The sequence below is a fragment of the Perognathus longimembris genome, chromosome 28 (assembly GCF_023159225.1).
Source record: "Perognathus longimembris pacificus isolate PPM17 chromosome 28, ASM2315922v1, whole genome shotgun sequence".
Taxonomy (NCBI): Eukaryota; Metazoa; Chordata; class Mammalia; order Rodentia; family Heteromyidae; genus Perognathus; species Perognathus longimembris.
Window position 1 is genome coordinate 52,510,662 of NC_063188.1, and position 27,305 is coordinate 52,537,966.

The 27,305-nt window shown below is 35.5% G+C and overlaps 1 protein-coding gene across 7 annotated transcripts in view; it reads left to right on the plus strand.

The window, feature by feature from the left end:
- Positions 1-27,305, plus strand: part of Rps6ka6 (ribosomal protein S6 kinase A6) — a 192,338-nt gene that overhangs the window by 105,231 nt on the left and 59,802 nt on the right. For 5 of the 7 annotated variants that reach the window (XM_048336024.1, XM_048336025.1, XM_048336027.1 and 2 more), the window contains 3 exons: positions 376-435; positions 16,081-16,140; positions 23,182-23,298. In XM_048336024.1, the coding sequence (XP_048191981.1) occupies positions 376-435; positions 16,081-16,140; positions 23,182-23,298 (237 nt within the window). The remainder of the gene's footprint in view (positions 1-375; positions 436-16,080; positions 16,141-23,181; positions 23,299-27,305) is intronic. The other 2 variants (XM_048336028.1, XM_048336029.1) reach the window with 1 other exon arrangement.

Sequence of the window (27,305 nt, forward strand, 5' to 3'; positions counted from 1 at the left end):
ATGACTCATCTAGATTCTCTGCTTAGTCACACAAACCTGTAATCAAGGGTTAGCCTTTTCTGCATTCTTATCCTGAGGTTTGACTTGGGAAGAATCTATTTCTAAACACCCACAGATTCTTGGCATAATTCCTTTCCTTGTGGTTGTAGTATGGGAGATCCTGGCTTCTTCCTTAGTATTGACTGGAGATTTTTTTCTCGGCTCTTAGAGGCTACCTATAACTCCTAGAGAATGACCACTATCCCTTGATATGTGAGCTTTCTCAACATGACCACTTAAGTTACGCCACCAGAGTCTTTAGAGCCCTTTATGACAATGTGATTATATAAGTGAAATCCCATCACCTCTGCTGTTTTCTTTTTGCTTGCAATCCAGCCACAGGTTATGTTCACAGCGAAGAGGACAGAGATTATACAAAAGCAAGAACACGAAGAGGTGAGGATTGTGGGGAGAACATCTTAAAGTGTGTCTGTTTTATTGATCAACTGTGGAAAAATTTGTTTTGTTACTGGCTTAATTATATATATATATATGTATACACACACACACACAATTATTCTAGGTAGATGTCAACCCACCTCAAAATTTAGATATGTTTTTCTCTAGTTATTTAAATGAAATTCATTATAAGTTGCAAACATTATAATATATATTAGCAGCTGATTTGACAAAAGTTTTCTTTAGAATGTTAATTTTTTAAACTTATTTTAATACTAGATACTATAATTACTAGGTACTATGCAGTGATTTTGTATACTGGGTACATTTTGGGGGTACATTTTGGGGATCCTGAAGACTACTTGTAAGTTTATAGTACTATCAGATGTGTTGTGAAAACTGGTCTTTTAATGCATGTTTTGATATATTGTTAATTTACATTACCTATGTTTATTTTTTCTTTCTGATTAGTTTTCTTTTGTGTATCTCTCCTGTTTCAGTGTAATTTTCAACAGAATACTACTAGCTCTATTATTCCCCAGCATAGCACTGAAAAATTAAGTGTATTGTATATGTGTCTTAAAAACTGTGGCCAGTTACATGAATCCTTTCAAAACTGTTAGTTTGTATTTCACTTTCTCACATCACCTGCCGTTTTAAGCATCTGAATGAGAATAGTTTTTCCTCAGTTCAATTTGCTTTGATTGTGTTTTTTTATCTGTTGTAAAGAAAATGACAGATTTTAAGTGAGTTATATTATTTTTTAGATCAAGTAACTAGTATAGCAACTCAGTTTAGTATTTCTATCTGCTTAGTATACTTGAAAGTGATTTTGAGCCTCATTTTTTTGATAAGTAATAATTTTAAAGTACTCTAGTAGGCTATGAGATGAGAGTGTTCACTTGCATTTTGGAGTATTTCTGTAAGTGATTACCATCTTTATAAATTATCAGTTTTCCGGTATTAATTGGAAGAAAAAACATGTTTGCTTATGTCTTTCAAATTTCATATTCTTCAAAATTAAATGTTACTGTGAGAGAATTTTGAAAATATTTTTGCTTTTATGTGAGTGAAAATGATTTAAAGTTTAGTAACCATTAGTGAATACTGTTGTCCTCCAGAGAAATAAGTATTCTTACAAAAAAGCCTGGAAAATAAAGAAAACCCGGTACCTTGAGAGGAGATGAAGTAGGAATGTTGGAATACTCTGTTTTTCAAGGCTGTTTCTGATGACTGAGATGATTTTTAGAATAGTGTGATCTTTTTGACTCATTCAAATTCATTTTATTTCTAGTTTCTTCAGACCCACAGCTTCATGATAAATTAGTCATAAGATGGCATGAATAGGAAGTAACCAACTAGTAGCTAGGTAACAGAGGAAATATTTTTGTTATGGATAATTCTTTTTCTAGGCATCACCCTTTTCATATAGAAAAATCTTAGGAATTTTTATTGTAAAATTTTATTTATTAGGATTCTTATTGGTTTCTTGATGTTTTTCTAGATGCTGAATGTTAATGATGAATTTTTTATGCGTTTAAAAAATCCCAAATTGTCTTTCTGTTCTGTTGAAGTGAGATGGTAATGTAGAGGTGTCATTTATTGAAATAAGGAAATTTATAGGAAGAGAAGACAGGCAAGAGTCACAAATTCATTATTATTATTTTTGCCAGTCCTGGAGCTTGGATTCATGGCCTGAGCACTGTCCCTGGCTTCTTTTCTCTCAAGGGTAGCAATCTACTACTTGAACCAAAGCACCACTTCTGACCTTTTCTGTTTATGTGGTGCTGAGGAATCGAACCCAGGGTTTCATGAATGCAAGGCAAGTAAGCCATATCCCCAGCCCCACAAATTCATTGTTACATTAGTTATTTTTAAGAGACATGTGAGAAGTAGAAGTGTTAAGTACATAGTTGGATTTGTGATTAGGAACTCATAATAGTTTTTGAGTAAATATGAGTGGTGTCAGTAAATGAGTTACTTGCAGAAAAAATGTGGAATAAGATGAGAAATTGGCTTTAGGGAATGTTCTGAGTTGCTAAAGTATTTCCAAGATATGGAAAAACAGTAGTCAAGGAAATATGAGGAAAGACTCAAATAGAAGAGTGAATGATCACCTGTAGATGGGTAAGTAACATAAGGACTGATACAGTTCCAGTATGTAAATAGACATCATCAGAGACTTCATTTGATTTTATAGGAGAAAATTACTAGTTAAATAGATGAGACTGAGTAGTTTACATTTTAGTAGTTGATTTTAAATTTATATAGAGCAAAATTATTTTTCATGTATGATTATGAGAAGAGACATTCATAATGTCATATAATCACCACTACAATCAAGATGAAGAATGTTTCTAACTTCTCTGTACTCATACAGTTTGCATTGTGTATCTTTTTATTTGTCTGTATTCCTGTGAACACTGATCTCTCCTTCATAGCTTTGTTTTTTTTCAGAATGTCATGTAAACAGAATAGCACTTTATGTTTCCTTATGACAGTAGCTTCTTTCATTTGCAATAATATATTTGAGATTCATTCATGTTAAAGTGTATCAACAGATAATTTTTTACTGATTATTAGCAAGTGTTTGCAAGGACAGTTTGGCTTTTCAGTGTAACATTAATGAAATTGTTCAATATTTAGTATTTGGTGTTTGACTTCATTGAGTTACCAAAGTACTTTTAACATTGCTCCTTATTGTCTAGAGTATCAATAGATCTTTCATTTCTTTGAGGAATAATAGTATATTTATCTACTTCAGGACACATGGATGGTTTTCAGTGTATGACAATATATGAATAAAGCTACTATAAATGTTCTATTGGTTTACATAAGTATCTGTTTAGGTAAATATTCTTCCACAGTTTTATACCCTTGTGATTTCACATGAGAACTCCTACAATCATTAAATTTGATTTTTCCATTTACTTGATATTTCCCACATACTTTTCATTTATTTTCCCACTTTATTTTCTTAATAAACATATACCTTTGCGCTAGTTTTCTTTATCTTGTTTGCAATTCACTGAGTTTAGGATTTACTAAGCTTGTTATATTACATTGTAAATTTATGTCAGTAAATTTGTTGAATTTTCCGCAATTATTTCTTATTTTTTAAAATTTTATTGTAAAGGTAATGTACAGAAGGATTACAGTTACATAAATCAGGTAACGAGTAAATTTTCTTTTGAAAAGTGTCACCTACTCCCTCTTTCTTTCCAAATTTTTCCCTTCTTGTCTCTCTTCTCCCAAGTTGTATAGTTCATTTCCAACATAGTGTCTAGTGAATATCACTGCTGAATTGGTTCAACCATTGTCCCATCATTTCTGTGTATTCTCGTCACCTCTGCAAATCAGATAGACATATAGATGCCAAAGGGCACACAAGTCAAATACAGAGACAAAAGGCAATAAATCAAAGAAAAAAGGAAACAATAAAGAAAGAAAAATAATCAGTACAATAAGAAACCTCTTGATTCCATTTGTTGGAGTTCATTTTGATAAGTATCATTTTATATGGTCATATGCACATAGCTGTTGAGCCCTTGTGATCCTCACCTAAGAATATCCTCCTTTGGTTTCACTGTGTGGATGTTTAGAGTGCTGTTTAATTATTCCTTTAAAAAATAGTTTTATTAAAAACAGTTTTATTCAGATATAAGGCACATGGCACTATAATTTACCCATTTAAAATGCATAATTCAGTATCTTTATTTTATTCACAAACACATTTTTCCTCATATCAAAAGGGAACAAAAAGGTGAGTGCAGGTGACTCACTCCTGTAATCCTAACTACTCAGGAGGCTGAGGATTGTGGTTCGAAGCCAACCTGGGCAAGAAAGTCCTTGAGACTGTTATTTCCAATTGACCACCAAAAAAAAAAAAAAGCAAAAACAAAACAAAACAAAAAAAATAGAAGTGGAGCTGAGGCTCAAGACTAGAGCACTAGCCTTGAGCACAAAAGCCCAGTGATAGTGCCCAGGTTTTGAGTTCAAACCCCATGGCCAACAGTGCTTGTAGCTATTTCTTCCATCTCTTAAACCCTAGTCCTGAGCAACCACTAATCTACATTTTGTCTCTATAGATATAACATTTTGTATTAAGGAGATTGCCTTTATTGTTTTATCTCTATTATTCCTTTATGTTAGATATATTTGCATGATGTAGTGCACAGTTGCATGGAATTTGTGATTCTTTAGCCCTGGCCCTGGGAATGATTGGATTACTTACTGCCCAACTGTCTTCATGACTCCTTTGTTTTTCTTTTATGTCAATGCTTTTTGTATTTTTTTTTTTTTTGGCCAGTCCTGGGCCTTGGACTCAGGGCCTAAGCACTGTCCCTGGCTTCTTCCCGCTCAAGGCTAGCACTCTGCCACTTGAGCCACAGGGCCACTTCTGGCCGTTTTCTTTATATGTGGTGCTGGGGAATCGAACCTAGGGCCTCGTGTATTCGAGGCAGGCACTCTTGCCACTAGGCTATATCCCCAGCCCAGCTTTTTGTATTTTTAGTGCTGGTCTTGAGACTTGAACTCAAGTGCTGTCCCTGAGCTCTTTTTGCTTCAGTCTGGTGCTCTACTACTTGAGCCACAGCTCCACTTCTGGTTTCTTTACTGGTTATTTGGAGATAAGTGTCTCACAAACTTTTCTGCCTGGCTTGGTTTTGAACTGGAATCTTCAAATCTTAGCCTCCTGAGTAGCTAGCATTACAGGTGTGAGCACCCAGTTACTACTGCTGTGTTAATTTAGGGCCTCATCTTGCTAGGCAGTTGCTCTGCTGCAGTATAACACTTCCAGCCATTTTATGTTACTTTTTTCTGTGTGTCTGCTGTATCTGGGTTTGAACTTAGGGCCCCGAGTTCTCAGGCTCGTTAGCTTATGACTGCTGCTCTGCCAGTAGAACCACACCTCTAGCTGACTTTTTCCTGGTTAATGGGGCATATAGTTATGCAGTCTTTGCTTCTTGGGCTACCTTTGAACCATGATTTCCCCAGGTCTCAGCCTCCTAAGTAGCTAGGATTACAGGACTAAGTTATCACTGCCATCTTGGCTTTTGTGATTGTTGATAGAGGGTCTTGTTTCATTCTTGGCCACAGGCCTGGACTGCAGTTTCACCTATTTTAGGCTTCCTGTCATTGATTTGATGATGTGCCATCATGTACATCTTCCCTGATTTATTGAGTCCTTATTGAGTCTCTGGGCTGGTTAAGAAATATTATCCTTGCATTTCATTTAGGATGACAAACACATACCACTGCTTCCAGGTATGGATTGAGAAGGGGTCTCTCAAACTTTTCTGAATGGGTTATCCCTGAGCTGTAATTCTCCCATTCTCAGCCTCCCAAATATCTAGGCAGCACCTGGCTATATTTCTTACGAGATATTAATTATATGTATTTTGGACCATCTGATATTGTTCCACATTCTTCTGAGCCCTTGCTTATTTTTCAAATTTTTTTCTTGACCAACTATTTGTATGTATTAGGTATAGTATGATGTTTTGATTCATGTATACATCCAGTAAAGAACAACTCAGGGTAATTGTCACTTTAAACTTTTTATCCTTTCTTCATAATGAGTAATTGACACTTTTCTAATTTTTTAAGATACATAATGCATTATTGGTAATTATATTCATTCTTCTGTACCATAGACCACCAAAACTTACTTGTCCTGTCTGATAAAATTGTACATGTTGGTTAACCTTTCCTGCTCTCCTTTCCCTCCAGTTCTCCCTAGCTTCTGGTAAAACTAATTTGCTTTCTTTTTTTTCATTTTTTATTTATTTTTTAATGTTTTAATTTTTTTCAAATTTTTATTATCAAACTGATGTACAGAGAGGTTACAGTTTCATACGTTAGGCATTGGATACATTTCTTGTACTGTTTGTTACCTCGTCCCTCATTCCCCTCTCCCTCCTCCCCTTTCCATTTCCCCCCATGAGGTGTTCAGTTCACTTACACCAAACAGTTTTGCAAGTATTGCTTTTGTAGTTGTCTTTTTTTACCCTGTGTCTCTCGATTTTGGTATTCCCTTTCAATTTCCTAGTTCTAATACCAGTATAGACGGTTTCCAATATACTCAAATAAGATTACAGAGACAGTGTAGATACAATAACAGGAAGGTGATACAAGAACATCATCAATAGTAGAAGCTACAGATACACATGGGACATTGAAAGTAGTTACAACTGTTATATAACAATCGTTTCCATAACATGGAGTTCATTTCACTTAGCATCATCTCATGTGATCATAAGGGTATAGCTATTGGGCTCTTGTGATCCTCTGCTGTGACTTGCCTAAACCTGTGCTAATTATTTCCAATAAGGGAGACCATAGAGTCCACGTTTCTTTGAGTCTGGCTCACTTCACTTAGTATTATTTTTTCGAAGTCCTTCTATTTCATTACAAATGGGGCAATGCCATTCTTTCTAAGAGAGGAATAAAATTCCATTGTGTATATGTACCACATTTTCCTGATCCATTCGTCCACTGAGGGGCATCTGGGTAGGTTCCAGATTCTAGCTATGACAAATTGCGCTGCTATGAACATTGTTGTGCTGGTGGCTTTACTGTGATTTTGTTTGTGGTTTTTTGGATAGATACCCAAAAGTGGAGTTGCTGGGTCATAGGGGAGTTATATATTTAGCCTTCTGAGGAACCTCCATACTGCTTGCCAGAGTGGCTGAACCAGTTTACATTCCCACCAACAATGAAGTAGGGTTTCCTTTGGCCACATCCCCTCCAAAATTTGTTATTGTTAGTTTTCTTGATATAGGACATTATTACTGGGGTGAGATGGAATCTCAATGTTGTTTTGATTTGCATTTCTTTTATGGCAGGTGATGTAGAGCACTTTTTCATATGTCTCTTGGCCATTCTCATTTCCTCATCAGAGAAGTCTCTTTGTAAGTCATTAGCCCACTTGATGAGGGGGCTATTGGTTCGTTGCGGTTTTATTTTGGAAGAAGGTAATTTTTTTAGTTCTGCAGATATTTTAGATATGAGGCCTTTGTCTGTTGAATGGCCAGTAAAGATCTTCTCCCAGTCTGTGGGTTTTCTGTTCATCTTGCGAGCTATGTCCTTTGCCATGCAGAAGCTCTGCAGTTTGATGCAGTCCCATTTGTCCAACTTTTCTTTGATTTGTAGCCTTTTTGGGTCTTTGTTAAGGAAGTTCCATCCTGCGCCAAGGAGCCCAAGTGTTTCTCCTACTCCTTCCTTTAGTGTTTTCAGGGTGTCTGTTTTGATTTCGAGGTCTTTAATCCATTTGGAATTGATTTTGGTGCAGGGTGATATATACGGATCTAGGTTTAGTTTGTTGCATGTGTTGAACCAATTTTGTCAGCACCATTTGTTAAAGAGGCTGTCTTTCTTCCAAACTATTGTTTTAGCTCCTTTATCAAAGATTAAGTAGGTGTAGTTCTGTGGGTTCATTTCTGGGTCTTCAATTCTGTTCCATTGGTCTTCAGGCCTGTTCCGGTGCCAATACCAAGCTGTTTTTATTACTATAGCTTTATAATACAGCTTGAAGTTCCCCCAGCACTGTTCTTTCTGCTTAGGAATGTTTTTGCTATTCTAGGTCTTTTATTGTTCCATATGAATTTCTGGATTGCTTCCTCTATTTCATTAAAAAATGGTGTTGGGGTATTAATGGGTATTGCATTGAATTTGTAGATAGCCTTAGGCAATATTGCCATTTTGATTATATTAATCCTCCCAATCCAGGAGCATGGGAGGTTTTTCCATTTCCTAAGTTCTAACTTAATTTCGTTTTTCAAGCTTTTAAAGTTCTCTTCAAAGAGGTCTTTCACTTCTTTGGTTAAGGTTATTCCTAGGTATTTTATGTTTTTTGGGGCTATTGCAAAAGGAGTTGCTTTCCTGATTTCAGCCTTGGTCTTCAGGTCGTTAGCGTAGAGAAAGGCCGTTGATTTTTGAGGGTTTATTTTCTATCCTGCAACTTTGCCAAAGTTTTGGATCAGCTCTAGTAGCTTGGGGGTAGAGTCTATGGGGTTCTTTAGGTATAGGATCATGTCATCTGCGAAAAGAGAAAGTTTAACTTCATGTTTTCCTATTTGGATCCCCTTTATATTTTCTTCTTGCCTAATTGCTCTGGCTACGAATGCTAGTACTATGTTGAAGAGCAGTGGAGAGAGTGGACATCCCTGCTTTGTTCCTGATTTTAAAGGGAATGGCTTTAGTTTTTCACCATTTAGAGTTATGCTTGCTTTTGGTTTGTCATAAACTGCCTTGATTATTTTCAGGAATGTTCCCTGGAATCCCAGTTTTTCCAGGATTTTATCGAACGCTTTTTCCGCATTCAAAGATAAAACCATGTGGTTCTTTACTTTGCTCTGGTTGATGTGGTGGATTACATTAATTGACTTGCGTATATTAAACCAACTTTGCAACCCTGCGATGAATCCAGTTTGATTGTGGTGTATGGTATTTTTATGACCTGTTGAAGTCGATTGGCCAGAATTTTATTGAGAATTTTTGCGTCTATGTTTATCAGGGAAATCGGTCTATAGTCCTCTTTCCGTGATGAGTCCATGCCTGGTTTTGGGATGAGCGTTATACTGGCTTCATAGAATGTGTCTGGTAGTGAACATTCTCTTTCAATTTCATTGAAGAGTTTGAGAAATATTGGTGTGAGTTCTGTTTTGAAGGCCTTGTAGAATTATGCAGTGATTCCGTCTGGACCTGGGCTTTTCTTTGATGAGAGATCATTTATTGCCGTTTCTATTTCAATACTGGATATGGGTCTGTTTAGAAGGTTTAATCCTTCATGGTTGAGTTTGGGGATATGAATTTTTTTTAGGAAATCATCCATTTCTTCCAAGTTCTCGAATTTGTTGGCATAAGGGTTTGCAAAGTAGTCCCTTATTATTTTCTGAATTTCGGTTATTTCTGTGGTGATATTACCTGTTACATCTCTTATCTTGTTTATTTGAGTGTGCTGCCTTCGTTTTTTGGTCAGGTTTGCCAGGGGTCTGTCTATATTGTTGATTTTTTCAAAGAACCAACTCTTTGTTTTGTTGATTCTTTCAAATTTTTTTTTGTGTCTCTAATTGATGTAATTCTGATGATTTTAATTATTTGCTTCTGTCTATTGACTTGGGGTTTGGCTTGTGGTTCTCTTTCAAGGAAATTAAGGTGCTTCCTTAAATTATTGAGTTGCTGTTTCTCCAGTTTGTTGGTGTATGCACTCAGAGATATTAATTTTCCTCTGAGTACTGCCTTTGTTGTGTCCCAAAGGAGCTGGTACTTTGTGTCCTCACCTTGGTTGAATTCCATAAACACTTGAATTTCCGTTTTTAATTTCTTCAATGACCCACTGATGGTTCAGCAGTGTGTTTGAGTTGAGCTCTAATTTTATTCCATTGTGGTCTGAGAGAATGCATGGAATGGTTTTGATACTTCTGAATTTGTAAAGATTTTCTTTGTGCCCTAAGATGTGATTTATTTTGGAGAAGGTTCCATGTGCTGCGGAGAAGAATGTGTATTCTGTTGTTGCTGGGTGGAATATTCTGTAGATGTCGGTTAAGTCTAATTGGTCTATGCAGTTATTTAGTTCTGTGATTTCTTTGTTCAGTTTTTGGCGTGTTGATCTGTCCAGAGGTGATAGTGGAGTGTTAAAGTCCCCAACTATCAATGTGTTTGTGTCTATGAGTGTTTATAGAGTCAGTAGTGTTTGTTTGATGAAGTTGGGTGCTCCTGCATTTGGTGTGTAGATATTTAGAATGGTTATATCTTCCTGTAGGAGAGATCCCTTTACTAGCATGTAGTAACCTTCTTTGTCTCTTCTTACCTTTTTTAATTTGAGGTCAATTTTGTCTGATACTAGGATTGCAACTCCAGCCTGCTTATGGGGGCCATTTGCTTGATAGATTTGATTCCAGCCTTTCCCTTTTTTTTCTTCTTTTTTTTTTTCAAATTTTTATTATCAAACTGATGTACAGAGAGGTTACAGTTTCATACGTTAGGCATTGGATATATTTCTTGTACTGTTTGTTACACCTTGTCACTCATACCCCCCTCCCACCTCCCCCTTACCCTTTCCCCCCCTGAGTTCAGTTCACTTACACCAAACTGTTTTGCAAGTATTGCTTTTGTAGTTGTTTGTCTTTTTTTACCCTGTGTCTCTCAATTTTCATATTCCCCTTCAATTTCCTAGTTTCAATAACAGTATACACGGTTTCCAATATCCTCAGATAAGATTACAGAGATAGTGTAGGTACAACCACAGGAAGGTGATACAAGAACATCATTAATAATAGAAGCTACAGATACACATGGGACGTTGAAAGTAGTTACAACTGTGATATAACAATTGTCTCCATAACATGGAGTTCATTTCACTTAGCATCATCTTAGGTGTTCATAAGGTTAGAGCTATTGGGCCTTGTGATGCTCTGCTATGACTTGCCTAAACCTGTACTAATTATTCCCAATAAGGGAGACCATAGAGTCCATGTTTCTTTGGGTCTGCCAGCCTTTCACTTTTAGAAGATGTTTACTTTTGCTGGATAGATGTGTCTCTTGGAGGCAGCAGAAAGATGGATCTTGATTTTTATCCAACTTATGAGCCTATGTCGTTTGATTGGAGAATTAAGTCCGTTAATGTTGAGAGGATTGAGAGATGATCGTTTGTTCCTTTCATTATAATTGTCTTGTTAAAAGCTGTGTCTTCCCATTTCTTGATCTGATGTTTACTATTTAGGGTTCATTTCTCTGTCTGTATTGGGATCTTGATTATTTTCCCTGTATAGTACATCTTTGAATATTTTCTGTAAAGCTGGTTTGGTGGAGATATATTGATTCAGTTTTTCCTTACTGTGGAAGACTTTTATTTGACCTTCGGCTAGGAATGAGAGTTTGGCTGAGTACAGTCTTCTAGGTTGGTAGTTATTTTTATTTAGTGTTTGTTATACCTCATTCCAGGCTCTCCTTGCTTTCATGGTCTCTGCTGAGAAGTCTGGGGTAATTCTGATTGCTTTTCCTTTATATGTGATTGTTTTCTTCTCCCTAACAGCTTTAGGGATTCTTGCCTTGTACTCTACTGATCCTGTTTTGATCACAATGTTTCGGGATGTCCTATTCTGGTCTGGTCAGTTTGCGGTTCTAAATGCTTCTTGCATCTGTATAGGCCTATCCTTCACTATATTTGGGAAGTTCTCAGCTAATATTCTGTTAAATAGGTTGCTTATCCCATTAACTTCTTTCTCCACATTTTCCTCAATACCTATTATCCTTAAATTGGGCTTCCTGATCGTGTCTTGAATCTCCTGTAGCGATCTGTTTTGTTGCTTGGACTGGATTTGTTGATTGGACTGTTTCTCCATAGATTTTAGGGAATCTTCAGTTCCTGAGATTCAATCCTGTGCTTCAGTTAGTCGGGACTGTAGGCTAGCTACTTGATTTCGAATCTCTTTTCCTTCTGACTGGTCTTTCCTGATGATTTCGATGTCATCTCTTTGGTCCTGCATGGACTTCTTTACTTCATTAATTTGGTTTTGAGTGCTGTCTCTGAAATCTTTTACCTGGGTAGCTATCTTTTCATTTGACTCTTGAATTTCATTTATCTTTCTATTTGTTGAGGCCATGAAATCTTCTATTACTTAATGGAAAGATTGCTCTATTGATTCAAACTATTCATTTAACATGTTTATCAGTAGACATTGTAGAGCATTTTGAGGGTTCTCTTCTATGTCTTTGATTGACTACTCTGTTTTCCTGCTCGTTTTGTGTGGGAGAAAAGACTCCATTGTTTGCCATTTTCCTGTGTTTCTTCTGCCCATTTTGATTGGGAATGCCAATCTACAAGCACCTGTGAGCACCGTTTAAGACCCAAAGCAGCCCTTACCAAGCACTGTTGTATAAATCTTATAAGTTCACAAATATACAGATACCTTGTAAACCTGTCTATAAAATTAGACTTGGTATTCCTAAAGAATACAATTTCAATATAACAACTGATCCTGGGCCTTGTATTCAGTAGTTAATTATTTACTGTTACAACCCTATGAAAAATTCTTGTTCTTTTAGGACTGGCTTTCTCTATGAACCCCTTTGGTTAACTCGGATTAAGCAGGGATACCCTCTATCCAATAACCAGGAGTCAATGGATACTGGAGGTCCAGGCAGTAAGTCAGGAGGGAAAGTTAGAGGTAGTAAAGAGAATAGAGTAAAATATATTGGGGGGTGGTGGTGATGATTTTGGTTTAGTTTCAGTGATGTGGAAATGTGGAGAAGAGTAGAATCAGTAGAAAGAACAAGGTTAAAATGATAGACAATGGAGAGTTAGCAGAAAAGAGTGGAGGTGTTATTCATAGGAAAGTAATTTTTAAAGAAATAGAACGCAAAGAGAGAAGTAAAGAACAAAATACTGGAAGACAGATGCACAAAACAGAGAAAAACTATTTAAAAAAATAAAAAATAAAAAGGAAAAACACCAGAAAAACGAACAACCAAAAAAAGTACCAAAACTTGATAAAACAAACAGGTAAAAATGGAAAACAAGAAAACAAACGACATTTTAGAAGTGATAAAAATAAAAATTTTTTTTTTAAGTTTAAAAAATGTTTGAAAAGAATAAAAAATGGAGTTCTCTTTGTTTGGGTCGTCTTTCCCCAGTCTCTGGTTTCCTTGTGATGGTCGGCAGTCTATTTTCCTGATTGGCTGGTTTGACTTGCTTTCAGTTTTCACGGGGTGCATCTGTTCTCACCCTTCTCCCCTGTTGGTGCAATCCTGGGTCTCTGTGGTTAGCACAGCTTGCAGGTAGGCCTTGGGCATCCTCTGTAGATGGGGACGTGAGCAGTCTCAGGAACCGTGGCTCCTCTGTCTGCTGTGGGGCCCCAGCCTTTAACACCTGGCTTTGAATAGGCTGTGGACTCACCAGGGCGGGGCACTTCTGGCCTGGTTTACCTGGCTGAGAGTTGCTTGCCTGGGGGAGATTCCTCCCTCCTGGGTGGGTCGGCCTCCTGGGGGAAGCTGGGTATGGAATTCAGCTCCATTTCGGGCTGGGAAATGGGCTTCCTCTCTGATGGGACCGTTTGTATCTGTCTCAGGAACTGTTTGTTCCCCTATCTGGTGTTTCCATGCCGCCGGTAGCTGCTTGCTACTTTCGCTTGAAATTTAGAAATTCCGGTCGGCAGGGCAGGGCACCTGTGGCTAAGCCTCAGCACAGGACGAGCCTCCAGCCTGGGCAGAGGGCATTCTCCTGGGCGGAGCTGGCTCTCACTGGTCGGTCCCTCTTGCCCTTTTCAAAGATGGCTCCTTTGTCCTCGCTTTCCCCAGGCCCACTTTAGTTCCAGTCTGGTCTGACCCCATGCCAGTGGCAAAGATGGCGCTTTGCTCTGGTGGTGGGGGAAGGGCTACCTTCCAGAAGCTGCTCTGTGGGCGCAAGTGAGAATATCTTTTGTGGGGTACTCATGCTTTCTCTGTGATTTCAGCCCATCCATGCTCAGCTGCCGTCTGGAGGATTTCTCCCTGGTCTAAGCTTTGTGTTTTAGCCGCGCGGAGTGTGGGTCACTGTGCCGGGGGCTGTGCCGCTGCTGGCACTGGCGTGGTGGCAGGATGCCACCTGGAGCTCAAATCTGTGTTTTCAGATGAGCAAAGTCGACTTTTCCTTCCTGGCCAGAATCCTTGTACTGTTAGAACTTTCTCTGGCTTTCTTTCTAGGAGTAAAAGTTTCTATGGGGTGAGAAAACTGCGATGTTGGAGGGAGCTCAGCTAGGGCTCTGCTGCTCCTCTGCTGTTTTCCTGGAAGTCCTAATTTGCTTTCAACATCTAGTAGATCAACATTTTAAGGTTTAGGATCTACATATGAGTGATATTTTGCAGTGCTTGTTTTCTGAGCCTAACTTGTTTAGCTTAATATAATGTTTTCCTGGTCCATCTGTTTTATTTCAGATGACAGGATTTCATGCTTTTTATGGTTCAGTAGTGTTCTATCATGTGTATTTGCCAATTTTTTCTTTATCTATTCACCTGTTGGTGTACATTTAGGTTAATGCCATATAGTGGCTATCATAACATAACACAACATGTCATAGCATAGCATAGCATATGACTAATACCATATTGTGAATTGTGCTATAAAAACATGGAGTTTGGTATCTTTTTGACAAATGACTTTATTTTCCTTGGTTATGAATACAATAATAAAATTGCCAGGGCATGTAGAAGTTGGTTTATTTTTTACTCATTTTCATTTCACATTGGATGACATCTCATGATCTATCTTCAGCATTACTATATCTTTTTCCATCTGCATTTCATTATTGAGTCCTGTATTTTTTGAAATTTTTCATATATTTCTAGATTACTTTCATTCTTTTTTAATAGTTTCTATTTCTTTGCAGAAACCTTTTTATCATTTCATTCAGATGTGTTTATTTCTTCTCCTGAATAGCATAGTTAGGACAGCTATTTTAAAATGTTTGACAGGTATTTGAACATTTGAGTAATCTTGGAATTGATAACACTTATTTTTAGCTTATTTCATCAAGCATTCTACATTGTTTGGTTGATTACAAAGTTCTGTTTCTTTCTCTCCGGGTAATGGTTCCAAAAAGTTAGTTTAGTTTTCAAAGTATTTGTATCACTGTTCATTTGCCACTCAACGTGCATACTAATCCAGGGCTTAGTGTGAGTCTTGGGGAATATTTTATATTGGATTTACTTGGTTGTATTCCCTACACATACAGTTTGTTGGTGAGACTATAAGTTACATTGATTCATACACATAATTAGAAGATCTCCAATGAGCCATGGTAAAAAACAAACAAACAAAAAAACAAACTATTTTTCTAGACTAGTTCTCTTGTTTAATTTTCAACGTTTAGATCAGAGGTCAGATGTTTTCTGTTAAAGGCCAAATAATAAATATTGAATACCTTGTAGATGCAGTCTCTGTTTCAGGTATTCAACACTGTTCTTCTCATGTGAAAGCAGTCATAGATAACATGGAAACAAATGGTGTTGCTAGTAAAAAAATTTGCAGAAATAGGCAACACGCCAGATTAGGCCCATGTAACATACTGTGTAGACCTTTGAGCTAAATCCTCTTCTTGTTGTTTAATTTGTAGTTGAAAAGTATATATAATTATCTTCTTAGCTTTGTATGTTGGAATAATTTTGTTTCCATGACCACTTACTGCTTTCTCTTATAGTTTATTCTTTTGACTAGTATCTTATGATTTTAAATGGAATCATATGATAAGAGAATTAAAAAACACCATAGCTATATAAAACTCATCTCATCTAATTTACTTTGAATATATCAAAGTTTGAGTTTTGTAGCTTTTTCATATGATAAACATTTGGTTGAGGACAATCTTAATGAAAATACATTGTTCATATACTTAGTATATGGTCATCCATTATAACAGAATTCTAAATAAAATGAAACGAAACATAAAGCTCTGGAGAAATCAAAGATTTTCATGGACAATCTGTGAACTGTATTTGTAGTGTTACTTTTCCAGGTGCCTCTCTGTGTCCTTTGCCCTTATATTTTGCAGTAAGTATGGGCCTTGTTAGATTGTGAAGGGGAATTTTTAGGGTTCTGTTTTCCTTGGTTATTATTGCTATTGTTTCATTATTTCTGAACCTTAAGTTTTAAACAATTTTTTTCAGATAAATGGTAATAAAATGGCTGAAGAGCCAATGGAAGAAGGAGAAGCAGATTCTTGCCTGGTAAGCACTCATCTTAATTTCATTAAGTAGCATTTTTAGCTTATAGTGAAAGGGAATAATTGGAACAAACGAAATGGGAATGATTGGAATGAAGAAAAGGTTTTAAAGGAATTTATTAATGTAAATTAATGGTGAAGAAGTTCAATATTAGTAAATTAACTATTTCAAATTATAAGACAGATTTTTTATGAGAAAAATGTTTATGTAAGAAGGTTTGTTTGCTTATTTTTATAGTGCTATAGATTAAACTTAAGGAGCCCTGAGTTCCTAGAAATGCTATCCAAGTACTCCATTGAGCTGCATCTCCAGCTCAAAAATAATTTGTTTTCATTACTAGGGATCAAACACGGGGCTTCATGCATATGAGGCAAACACTCACAAGCTATTTCTCCAGCTTGTGTATTTGAAGATACATAATTGAAATATAAAGTATATGTCATGAGAGTCTTCCATTTAAAGTATGATAGATAAAATTTTTTACTTGCTGGTATATGAGGAGTACTTAACTAAAGAGTTATGTACATTACACTAAATATGATCATCTTCAACTTCAAGGTAAAAAGAAGTTCTTAGAAATTGTAAACTATAACAATAGCCTGAAATAATAATTTGAAACTCATTTTTTGGTTTCCAGTACAGCTAAATGTAAAATATTTTAGAAGCTTGAAACTAGTTCTAAAAAACATAGATAATTAGGTTATTCTATTCACAGCCTTTGTACTAGAATCTTATTTCACAAAATCTAGTTTACAAAGGGTTTTCTTAACATTTTAGGGAAGCTCTGGCAAATGTACACTTACAGCATAGTTTTATAGTTGTTTTGTAGATAATCTCATAGGGCTGTGCAGTTTTTAAGTGAGGAGGAGCATCAAAGATAGTATTCTGTCATTTTGACATTTTTCATTATATAGATTAGTCTACTGATGTTTGGAGAGTTTGCCATTTATATTATATGACAAATCTAGCAAGTAGTAGTATCAAGACTAATGACACAGTGTGCATCCTGTTATGTTATTGTATATTATATAGATTCAAAAGAAGTGGACAATGATGTGGATAAAGTCGATCTTGATTTCTTTTCCCATTAAGAAATTTGTTCTTAAGTGGATTTATTTCACCTAGAAACCATCAGAAGGATTTAAATTAGTTTATCCAAACTCTGTTTTGAAATGGTGTATCTGACTGTCTCTGCAGATAGTGACTATGAAACAATATTTTTTAGTTCCAATTTACAAGGTAATTAGCATAATTCACTTTAGCATTTTCAATTTACTTAATACCATTGTAATTTTGAGTAAAATCAAATATAAATTCAGTATTTGACCTATATTTGATGAGGGTATAGATCAGAATTGGATCTATATAGACCTATATATTTCTATAGAATTTTATCTATAGATCTATAAATATAAGAGGCATAACTTGATATTTTTTGAAGATAAGGAATATAAAGAACCACAAAAAGAAGAATAAGCAGCTGGGGATGTGGCTTAGTGGTAGAGTGCTTGCCTAGCATGCATGATGCCCCGGGTTTGATTCCTCAGTACCACATAAACAGAAAAAGCCAGAAATGGTGCTGTGGCTCAAGTGGTAGAATGCTAGCTTTAAGTAAAAGAAGCCCAGGGACAGTGCCCAGGTCCTGAGTTCAAGCCTTGGACTGTCCAAAAAAATGAAAAAGAAGAGTAGGGAAGAGTACCAGGTATATTCTAACAGTAACAAATTTAGAACATTATTCATACATGAATGAATGGACACGTATATGTGAAGCAAACGTAACTTCATAGATATAGTCATTGTTAGATCTTTACCTTTCTAATTTTAGCAGGAAAATAATGAGAAACTAAAGTTTTTAGTGGAAAGATATTAAAAAAATATGCACTGGTGAATGCTACTGTGTTTTACTGTATCCAATCAGTTTCAGTGCTTACTAGATGTAATCTAGCACTTAAAACCCTGTAGACTGGGTAAATGATGGCTAATGTACTCAGTTTGTATCTTTAAAATTGTATGGGTGAGGTAACAAACAGTACAAGAAATGTATCCAATGCCTAACGTATGAAACTGTAACCTCTCTGTACATCAGTTTAATAATAAGAATTTGAAAAAAATAAAAATAAATAAATAAATTTAAAAAAACTGTATGGGTGATAAGAAGCACTGTTTAAACATTAACCTATTAAACACTATTTTTAAATGTTTTCATTTTAAGATTTTTTGTTATGTGTATTTCTGTGTGACATTGTTAGTATTTTTGTTATTGTTTTTTATTTAAAATAATGTGGTATTGTACATATTGTTTTAAGTTAGTTACATAAATTTTTGTAAACATTTAAAACTATTTTTAGTACTGGGGTGGAACTCGGGGCTTTATGCTTGCTAGGAAAGTACTTTACCATTTGAACAATATCCCCAGTGCTTTCTTTCGCTTTTAGTTTAGGTTTCAGGATAAGTTTGCATATGCTGGCCTTACACTGAAATCTCTCTATGTTACACCTCCTGAATAAACATATTAAAGGCATTCACCTCCACACTTGGCTTTAAACAGTGTTCTTTACATTTGAACTTTAGGCACTGAGGATGTAACTGTGAGGCACATACTTTTGCACATTTGGTATTTCCTGATTTAGATAACTAACCTAGTCGAGAGAGAGAGAGAGAGAGAGAGAGAGAGAGAGAGAGAGAGAGAGAGAGAGAGAGAGAGAGAGAGAGAATATGCAAGCATGACCAGCAAAGTTGAAATATGTAGGAAATAGAAATTTTAATAAGTGTCATCATGAGCCATTTTCCTTTTGAAGTTTGAAGACAAACTTCACAGTTCTTAAGTATTAAGTAATGGGTCACTGATAAAAAGATATTTGATATAATATTTCACTGCCTAGTGCCCTCTTTTTCTAACAATAACAGATTAGAAAAAATGTTTTGACTGACAATGTCTTATATGTCAAAATAAACATAGCTGTTTAATATTTGGGGAAATAGGGTCTGTTTATGTTTATATTCAGAGTTTTATGGAATGCTTGTTATTTCCTGAAATAATATGCATATTTTCAATACTACAAATACTTTATAAATTTCAAAGAAGATCACGTTTATGATTATATACTTTTTTCTATTAGTATAAGGTCAGCTATATTTTAATTTCTAAATTAACTAATATATATTATTAGCTTATAATTTTATTCATGTATCATTTGTTAAAATGCATGTACAATGTGTTAACTAGTGTTATTCTTCTAGATACTTAACTTTTGATTCTTTAAAGAAAGCATTTCAGCTCTCAGTAGGTTAAAAACTTCTTATTGTGTAACTACATGTGTTTTTAAGAGACCAGTGGATTAGTAGTTTGATTTTGGAATCCACAGTGCCTATATTCTTTTTTTTTGCCAGGCCTGGGGCTTGAACTCAGGGCCTGAGCACTGTCCCTGGCTTCTTTCTGCTCAAGGCTAGCACTCTACCACTCGAGCCACAGTGCTACGTCTGCCTTTTTTCTATATATGTGGTGCTGAGGAATCGAATCCGTGGCTTCATGTATACGAGGCAAGCACTCTTGCCACTAGGCAATATTCCCAGCCCCACAGTGCCTGTATTCTTAAAAATAGGTGCTCGATAACTCAAAGAAAGTATGGAGGGAAGGAAAATGAAAGAAGGAGAAAAGAAAGGGAGGGGAAGAGAAGGGAAAAAGGATAGGAAGACAAAGAAAGCAGGGAAAAATGAAAGGAAAGGGAGAAAAAAGGAAGAACAAAATCAAGTGAAGGGAGACTAATTTATATTTTTATTAACAAGAAAGGTAAATTTATGTTTCACTCAAAATACACATTCTTTGAAGCAAATCTAGTTTGCTGATATTTTAAGCCCCAGATTTCATATTTTTTGACACATGTATCTTATAAGGAATATTTTAAAATTATTCTCTTGCAATAGTGTTTTATTTAAATTTATGTAGATATTTAAATATGGTACCACCTTCTTGTGTTGCGAATCGTACAAACATGTACCCTTTATGTGCTTTGATATTTTTATTCATTGCAATGTTGAGGCTTTCTTTTTTGTTAAACATATATATCTGGTGTTCAGTGATGTTTTGACTTACAATGAAATGATTATAGTAAACCAAGTGAACATATCCATTGTCTCACAGTTACCTTTTTGTGTGTGTTTGGTTAATATTTATTTTTAAAGTATATTTTTCTTCCTTCCCTTTTCATAAAATTTACACGATTGCTTTGGTTTGCTAGTCCTGAAAGATCAAACAAATATTACACTAAGCATTGGAAATACAGAGATGAATGTGGTTAATAGCTACATTCAATAAGCTTACAGTTAGGTCACAGTGTAACAATGTTTTGTGGTGGCTATCAGAAAGAATGGTCTTTCTCATCTAGTTACATTTTTCTGTTAGCTGCTTTTCAGCTGCTTTTTGGCCACTTGTATGTAGATACGACAATCATAGGCATGTAAGGATATTAATATAGAGAAGAAACGTTAGACAGTTTAATTTGTAAAGCTTGCTTAGGAATGGTGAAAGTAAGAGTAGTTTTTCCTTGTAACGCTGTAAAACATGAATGTCATTATAATTAATGCTTATAATAATGACCTTATTCAATGTAGGGACTTGAAGGGCCTTCTTAACCATCAATAATGTGTTATGTTCAATATGAAGTCACACGCGTAGAGGAAGACCTTAGAGCCCCATTTACTGAAACCTATTTGTCATGTGAGAGATTTCAAGTAGGACGTTTCTTGTGATTTGGTCAGGGCTGAATAGCAGAACAGGGAGCAAAACTTAAAAAACTTAAAAAGACAAAAATTCAGTTAGTCATAATATTGATTAGATTATACATTATTTTGTTTTGATATACATAATTATTATATATATGAAACTATGTCACTAATACATACACTTCTAGAACCACTACCAAGAATGTGTATGTACATTTTTCTGAATAATTACTTATTTACTGTCATAGTGATATACAGAGGGTTTACAGTTTCATATGTAAGGCAATGGGTACATTCTTGTACAATTTGTTACCTCCTCCCTCATTTCCCTTCTTCTCCCCTCTCCTTTCCCCTCTCCCCCAACGAGTTGTTCAGTTGGTTTACACCAAATGGTTTTGTACATATTGCTTTTGGAGTTGTCTTTTTATCGCTTGTCTCTCGATTTTGATATTCCCTTTCGCTTCCCTACTTTTAATACCTGTATATACAGCTCTTGATTTTTTTTTTGTAATACTGAGTTGTTGTTGTTTTTAACTCAGTGCCTTGCACTCAGTAGAGAGGCACTCTACCAGTTGAGCCATGCCTCCATCCCTTTTTGCTTTTAGTTATTTTTCAGATAGGGTTTTGTACTTTGTGCCTTAACAGTCCTTGGAATTATGATCTTCCCACGTACTTACACCTCTAATGCAACTGGAATCACAGGTCATCCCCCACCCCACCCCCACCCCCACCTTGTTGGCCTCTAACCTACTGTGCTCTCAATTAGTTATGATTACAGGTTTGGGCCACCATGCCCCTCCCCTTTTTAAATAAAAAGCTCCTTTCAAATGAGGAAATTCACTCTTACAGCAGATTATTTTTAAGAAACCATTTATAGGTCAGGCATGGTGTCTCACACCTATAATATCAGCTACTTTGGAGGTGGAGATTAGGAAGATCATAGTCAGAGATCAGCCTAGGCAAAAGGCCAGGTCCTATCTCAGCAAACAAGCTTGGCATGGGTGGTACATCTGTATTCCCAGATGCCTGGTGGGCATGAGTAGGGAGATCAAGGCTCAATTCAAGCCAAAACAATAACTAAAAACAACTGGAAAATAACTGAAACAAACAGGGTCATGGCATGGCTCCAAGTGGCAATGTGTTTGCCTAATGAACACAAAGCCCTCAGTTTAAACCCGAGTACCACTGAAAGAAAACATTTATAAATCACAGACTACTTAAAAATCATCTGGTGAAGTATCATTTTGATGTGTAAGAAACATATGCATCACATGCCTTCAGAGTTAATTTTTCATTTATTTAGTAGTGGATCCTAGTACCAAAAACTAACCTTCGTCTGCCCTCAAACTTCTTTTGAGAGACTTCTGACAACCTGTATGACATTTTTATTATTTTAGTCATCATGAAGCTTACCTCATTTGGAACCATAATCTTGTCCACTTTGGGCACAACCATCATCGATTTATCAAATAATTGAAGGATTCATTGATTAATAACAATCTTACCATCTAGAACAGAATTGATATGGTTTAATGGAAAGCTATCAAGACATGTAGACATTGTGATTAGCTAGCCATGTGAACAAATTTCTTCATTAACTAGTATAGTGAAAGTGTAGTATAAGATATCCTATCAACTCTGTATTTGGTGATATGCAATGCACCTGAGGTTTTTTCATCCTAGCTACGGTGCAATTGTCAGGGGATTAAAGTTACAACTCACTTAAATGTAGTCACCACAGCTGAATGCAGCCCTGCATCAGGGGCACAACTCCCCCTCCCTATGGGTGGCTTCCTTTTACCTGATGCAGAAAGTAGGAAAGCTGGCATATAGCTTATATTTACATCTTCAGTAAAAAGGGTCATGGGCTGAGAACATTTTTGGGGGCTTTAAAATTTTTGACTATGCCACTTTCTTTTATATTGTTGTTAACTGGATATTTAAATATTTAAAAGTATATTGTGAAATACCATTTAGAGACTTTTTGGGCTTTACAGTGTTTTCATGCTCTACAATTTTTCAAGGTTGTGTCTTGATTTCCTTATAGATCATATGCTAGTGAGTGACTTGAGATGGACATTAATACTTCCATTTTATTGTTATGTAATTAGAAAGCTGAAGCATGAATTTTGCTTCACATACTACCATTGGCAAGAAATTATATAGTAGGGAAGGTGGTGGTGGTGCTTTATATGTATGTTAAATTAAGTTCCAAAACTCTATTTTTAAATGAAAGTAGTATCTTACATAATCTCTGATTTTGAATGACACTAATCATGAGATAGTGGAATTAAATTTAAGTATTGTTTGGTTTTTTTACAGGATGAAGGTGTTGTTAAAGAAATCCCTATTACAAATCATGTAAAAGAAGGATATGAGAAAGCCGATCCTGCACAGTTTGAGTTGCTCAAAGTTCTTGGTCAGGGATCATTTGGAAAGGTAATAAATACTTTTTCTACATTTATTTCTTTTGAACATTATTATTAGGTACATATATGCATTTATATACACACATACATAGATATCTGATACATTAAATTAATATCTAAATTTATCAAAGTATGTCTACAAAAGTGACTAATTACTGTTATTCTCCTATTTTCTTATATTTCCCTATGATAGTCAAAGTTTTCTAATCCTTTGAGATTACATTTCTTTAGGAAAATATATAGCCATATTCTTTTTTAGTGGCCTAAATAAAGGTGGTTGAATTGTTATAAAAATAGCATTCTTGGTCTTCCTGTTCATATTGTCACAAAATAGCTTGCTCTCATCTGGTGATGTCATCTATATTTCTTACTAAAAAGTCTTTAGAAATTGTACGAAGGGCTTTCAACTCAATAAATCAGGTTAGAAGTATAGTGCATCATGATCAGTGTTAACCCCCATCACTGCATTTCTTAGCTCTCTATAACAAGTTGATATTTATGTTTTATAATTCATGAGTTCATCTATCATCAGAAAGAAAACTAGAACAAGGATGAGTAAAGTAGAAGAAGAGCAGATAGGTGATACATGAAACACTAGCTTTCAAAGAACTTAAATTTTCAATAAAGCAAAATAGGGTAAAACCAACTCATACTCTCATTATTAGTGTTGATTACTTAATGCTTGATAACGTGTTTCTTGGGCAAAGAAGTATGTGGATCTGGTTCCTGACTTTGATATATCTAAAAGCTAAGTCATGATAATTAAACTAGGATCCTAAGATCTCAACTTCCTAAGTAACTAGGATTACAGGCAGGAGCCACCAGCTGCCAGCTTTTGTGATAGAAGAGTCTAGCTCTTAGACTTATTTTAAAGATATGTGCTAATTTATATAATGTCCATATGCTTAATAAGTGCTTAATGGAATATCTGGGTACTGGTAGCTCATTCCTGTAAACTAGCTACTCAGAAGGCTGAGATCCAGATCATGGTTCATAGCCAACCTGGGCAGGGACGTCTTTGAGAGACTTCAGTTAACCACCAGAAAACCAGAATTGGGGCTTTAAAATGTTTTTAACTTGATGTATACATCTACTCATATATTCATTTAATTCTAGCATTGTTCTTGAAAAGATTTAAGGCTTTCAGACATGAATAGTGAATATAATAAAGTTAAAAGTAAGTGACAGAGTTGATACAAACAAATTTCAGAGTTGGAAAAATTAGATGAGGTTAGGAATACATATTGCTATTCACAAATACATGACATAGAGCTGTCAAGTTTTCTATAGGTAGGCCAAAAATGAAGACTTACATTTTCTGGAAGTTATTAAAAAGAAACCTATATATTCAAATGTATTACTATTACTATATTTTTAGGTAGAAGCAAATCAGACAGAAAAGAGAAAGACCTTTTATGGCTCTTCATAAAATCAATATTGTATAACATAATGAAAAATGTTAACAACGTCTCTATGTTGAATATAACATCAAGTTGACAAGTTGTCACTATAGTCCTTAAATGTAGGAAACAAATTTGTTCAAGAACATTAGTGTAACAAAAATACTATCAAATTCCTTTGTATATTCCTAATACTAAAATACAGAATAGTGATTTATGTAATATACCAGCCAAAGAAATATTAAGGAGGTGGCCTTCTTTTTGCTTCTTAGGATGTGAACATACTTGCTTGTCTGGATTGCATCATTTGTGTAGGCATTGTGTAGGAGTGACTTGTTAGCTGCTGAACCTATTCAGGAATTTGGCCAAGGCTGTGAATCAGATTTGGCCAAGGCTGTGAATCAGATAAATGTAGGAACAATTCCAAGAAACTTTGGACTGCAGTCGTATTTAAGTTTTTCTTCAAAGGTTCCATTATTAAAATGCAAGAAATGGAATTTTTAACTCATATCGTCTCCTGACAGTAAATGTTTTTATAGTGTATTTAATGGGAGTATGCTAGTAAAATTAGAGGCAATTAAAAATTATACTTTAAGCTTAGAAACAAATGTTATCATTATGAACATTGCATATGAAATTATGTCCTAAGCATGCCAAAGGGAATGCTGTTAATAGTTAATAATGTATAGGTTGAAATTTTATATACCTAATAGCTTACCTTTTTTGAAAATACATAAAACACTGAGAGCATGTTCAGTATTGTCAAACTGGACTTCTTTTTATATCATATACCAAATCAAATTTTATATACAAATAATGCATGCACTGATTAAAAAGGGAATATTTTTATTTTCATTTTGTGCCAATACTGGGGCTGGAACTCAGGGCCTGTGTGCTGTCCCTTTGATTTTTCTGCTCAAGGCTGGTATTCTACCATTTGAGCCAGAGCTCTACTATTAGACTTTTACTGATTAATTGTAGATAAGAATCTCTTAGACTTTCCTGCTGGGCTGTGTACAAACTGGGATCCTAAAATCTTAGCCTCTGAAGTAGCTAGGACTACAGGCATGGGCTACCAACTGCCAGCTTTAAAAATATAAATGTTTTTTCCTGAATAATTACTTATTTGTTGTCAAAGTGATATACAGAGTTGTTACAGTTTCATACATAAGGCATGGGTACATTTCTTGTACAATTTGTTGCCTCCTTACCCCTTTTCTCTCCCCCCATGAATTGTTCAGTTGGTTTATACCAAATGGTTTTGTAAGTATTGCTTTTGGAGTCCTTTGTCTTTTTATACTTTGTGTTTTGGATGGAAAAGTCTAGCTCTTGGACTCAAGAATAAGTTTTTATAAACATTGAACCCTTGTGTTTTAAATAATTAATAAAAGTGATGGTTTTCAAAAATTTTTGTAGTTGGTCATTTATCAGTAATCAGCAATTAAAGATGCATGATAATTTATTCAACATCTACAAGCTTATTAAGTACTTCTTAATGGAAAACATAAAAATCTATGTCCATATGATTCATAAAGAATATGTTGGAATAACTCATTTTCTTTCTAGATAGTGTCTCAAAACTGGATTCAGTTAACTAAAAAAGTTTCCCTACTATAAGAAGAAATATGACTTTAGGCAGCTGTGCAACTACTTCTAATTGATTATGAGAAAATGACAGAATTTTTCTTTGCTGCATAACAAATAGTTTTCTATTAATTATATTTTCTATTAAATGACATACTGGAATAGAAGAAAGTATTAGAAGAGCTAAGGAAAATAGCTTTGCACCAATGTCTTTCTCAAAGCCTGGACTGTCTCCCGCCTCCACTTTTCCTTCCTTCCTGAGCTTTTTTGTTCAAGGTCAGTGCTTTACCACTGAGCCACAGCTCCACTTCTGACTTTAGTGGTTAATTGGAGATAATTATCTCACTGCTTTTCTGCCTGGGCTGAATTTGAGTCACAACCCTGATTTCCGCTTCCTGTATAGTTAGGATTGTAAGTGTGAGCCACTGGCACTGACTCCTGAACTTTTATTGGTTATTTTTGTAGTCCTGTGAACTTCTCTGCCGGCTTTGAATTGTGATCTTCCAGATCTCAGCCTTCTAATTAGCTAAGATCCCAGGCATAAACCTTTCATCCTTTCATTGTGTCTTCTTATTATTCATACTCTTGTTTTTTTACAATCCTACTAATGGCTTTGTTCTAAACAGTAGCTTTCAAAAGTGTGGTCTGCAATTCGCTGAGCACTTTCCAACATTCTTCTATGAGTATCTCATTCTAATATAGTACTTTAATAACTGTTGGTATCTAGGAAAAATAAAGGTATTAACTCCAAATAGTGGTGGTAGACTTTGTATGTTTCCTTGACACTTTAGAGTTTAAGAATGGTTCTTACAGGCTCATGCCTGTAATCCTAGCTACTCAGGAGGCTGAGATATGAGGATCTCAATTTGAAGCCAGCTCCAGGTAGGATAGTTCAGAAAACTCTTATCTCCATTTAACCACCAAAAAAAAGCCAGGAGGGGAACTGTGGCTCAAGTGGTACAGTGCTAGCCTTGAGCAAAAGTGCTCAGGTACAATAGCTAGGCCCTGAATTCAAGCCCCAGGACAGGCACAC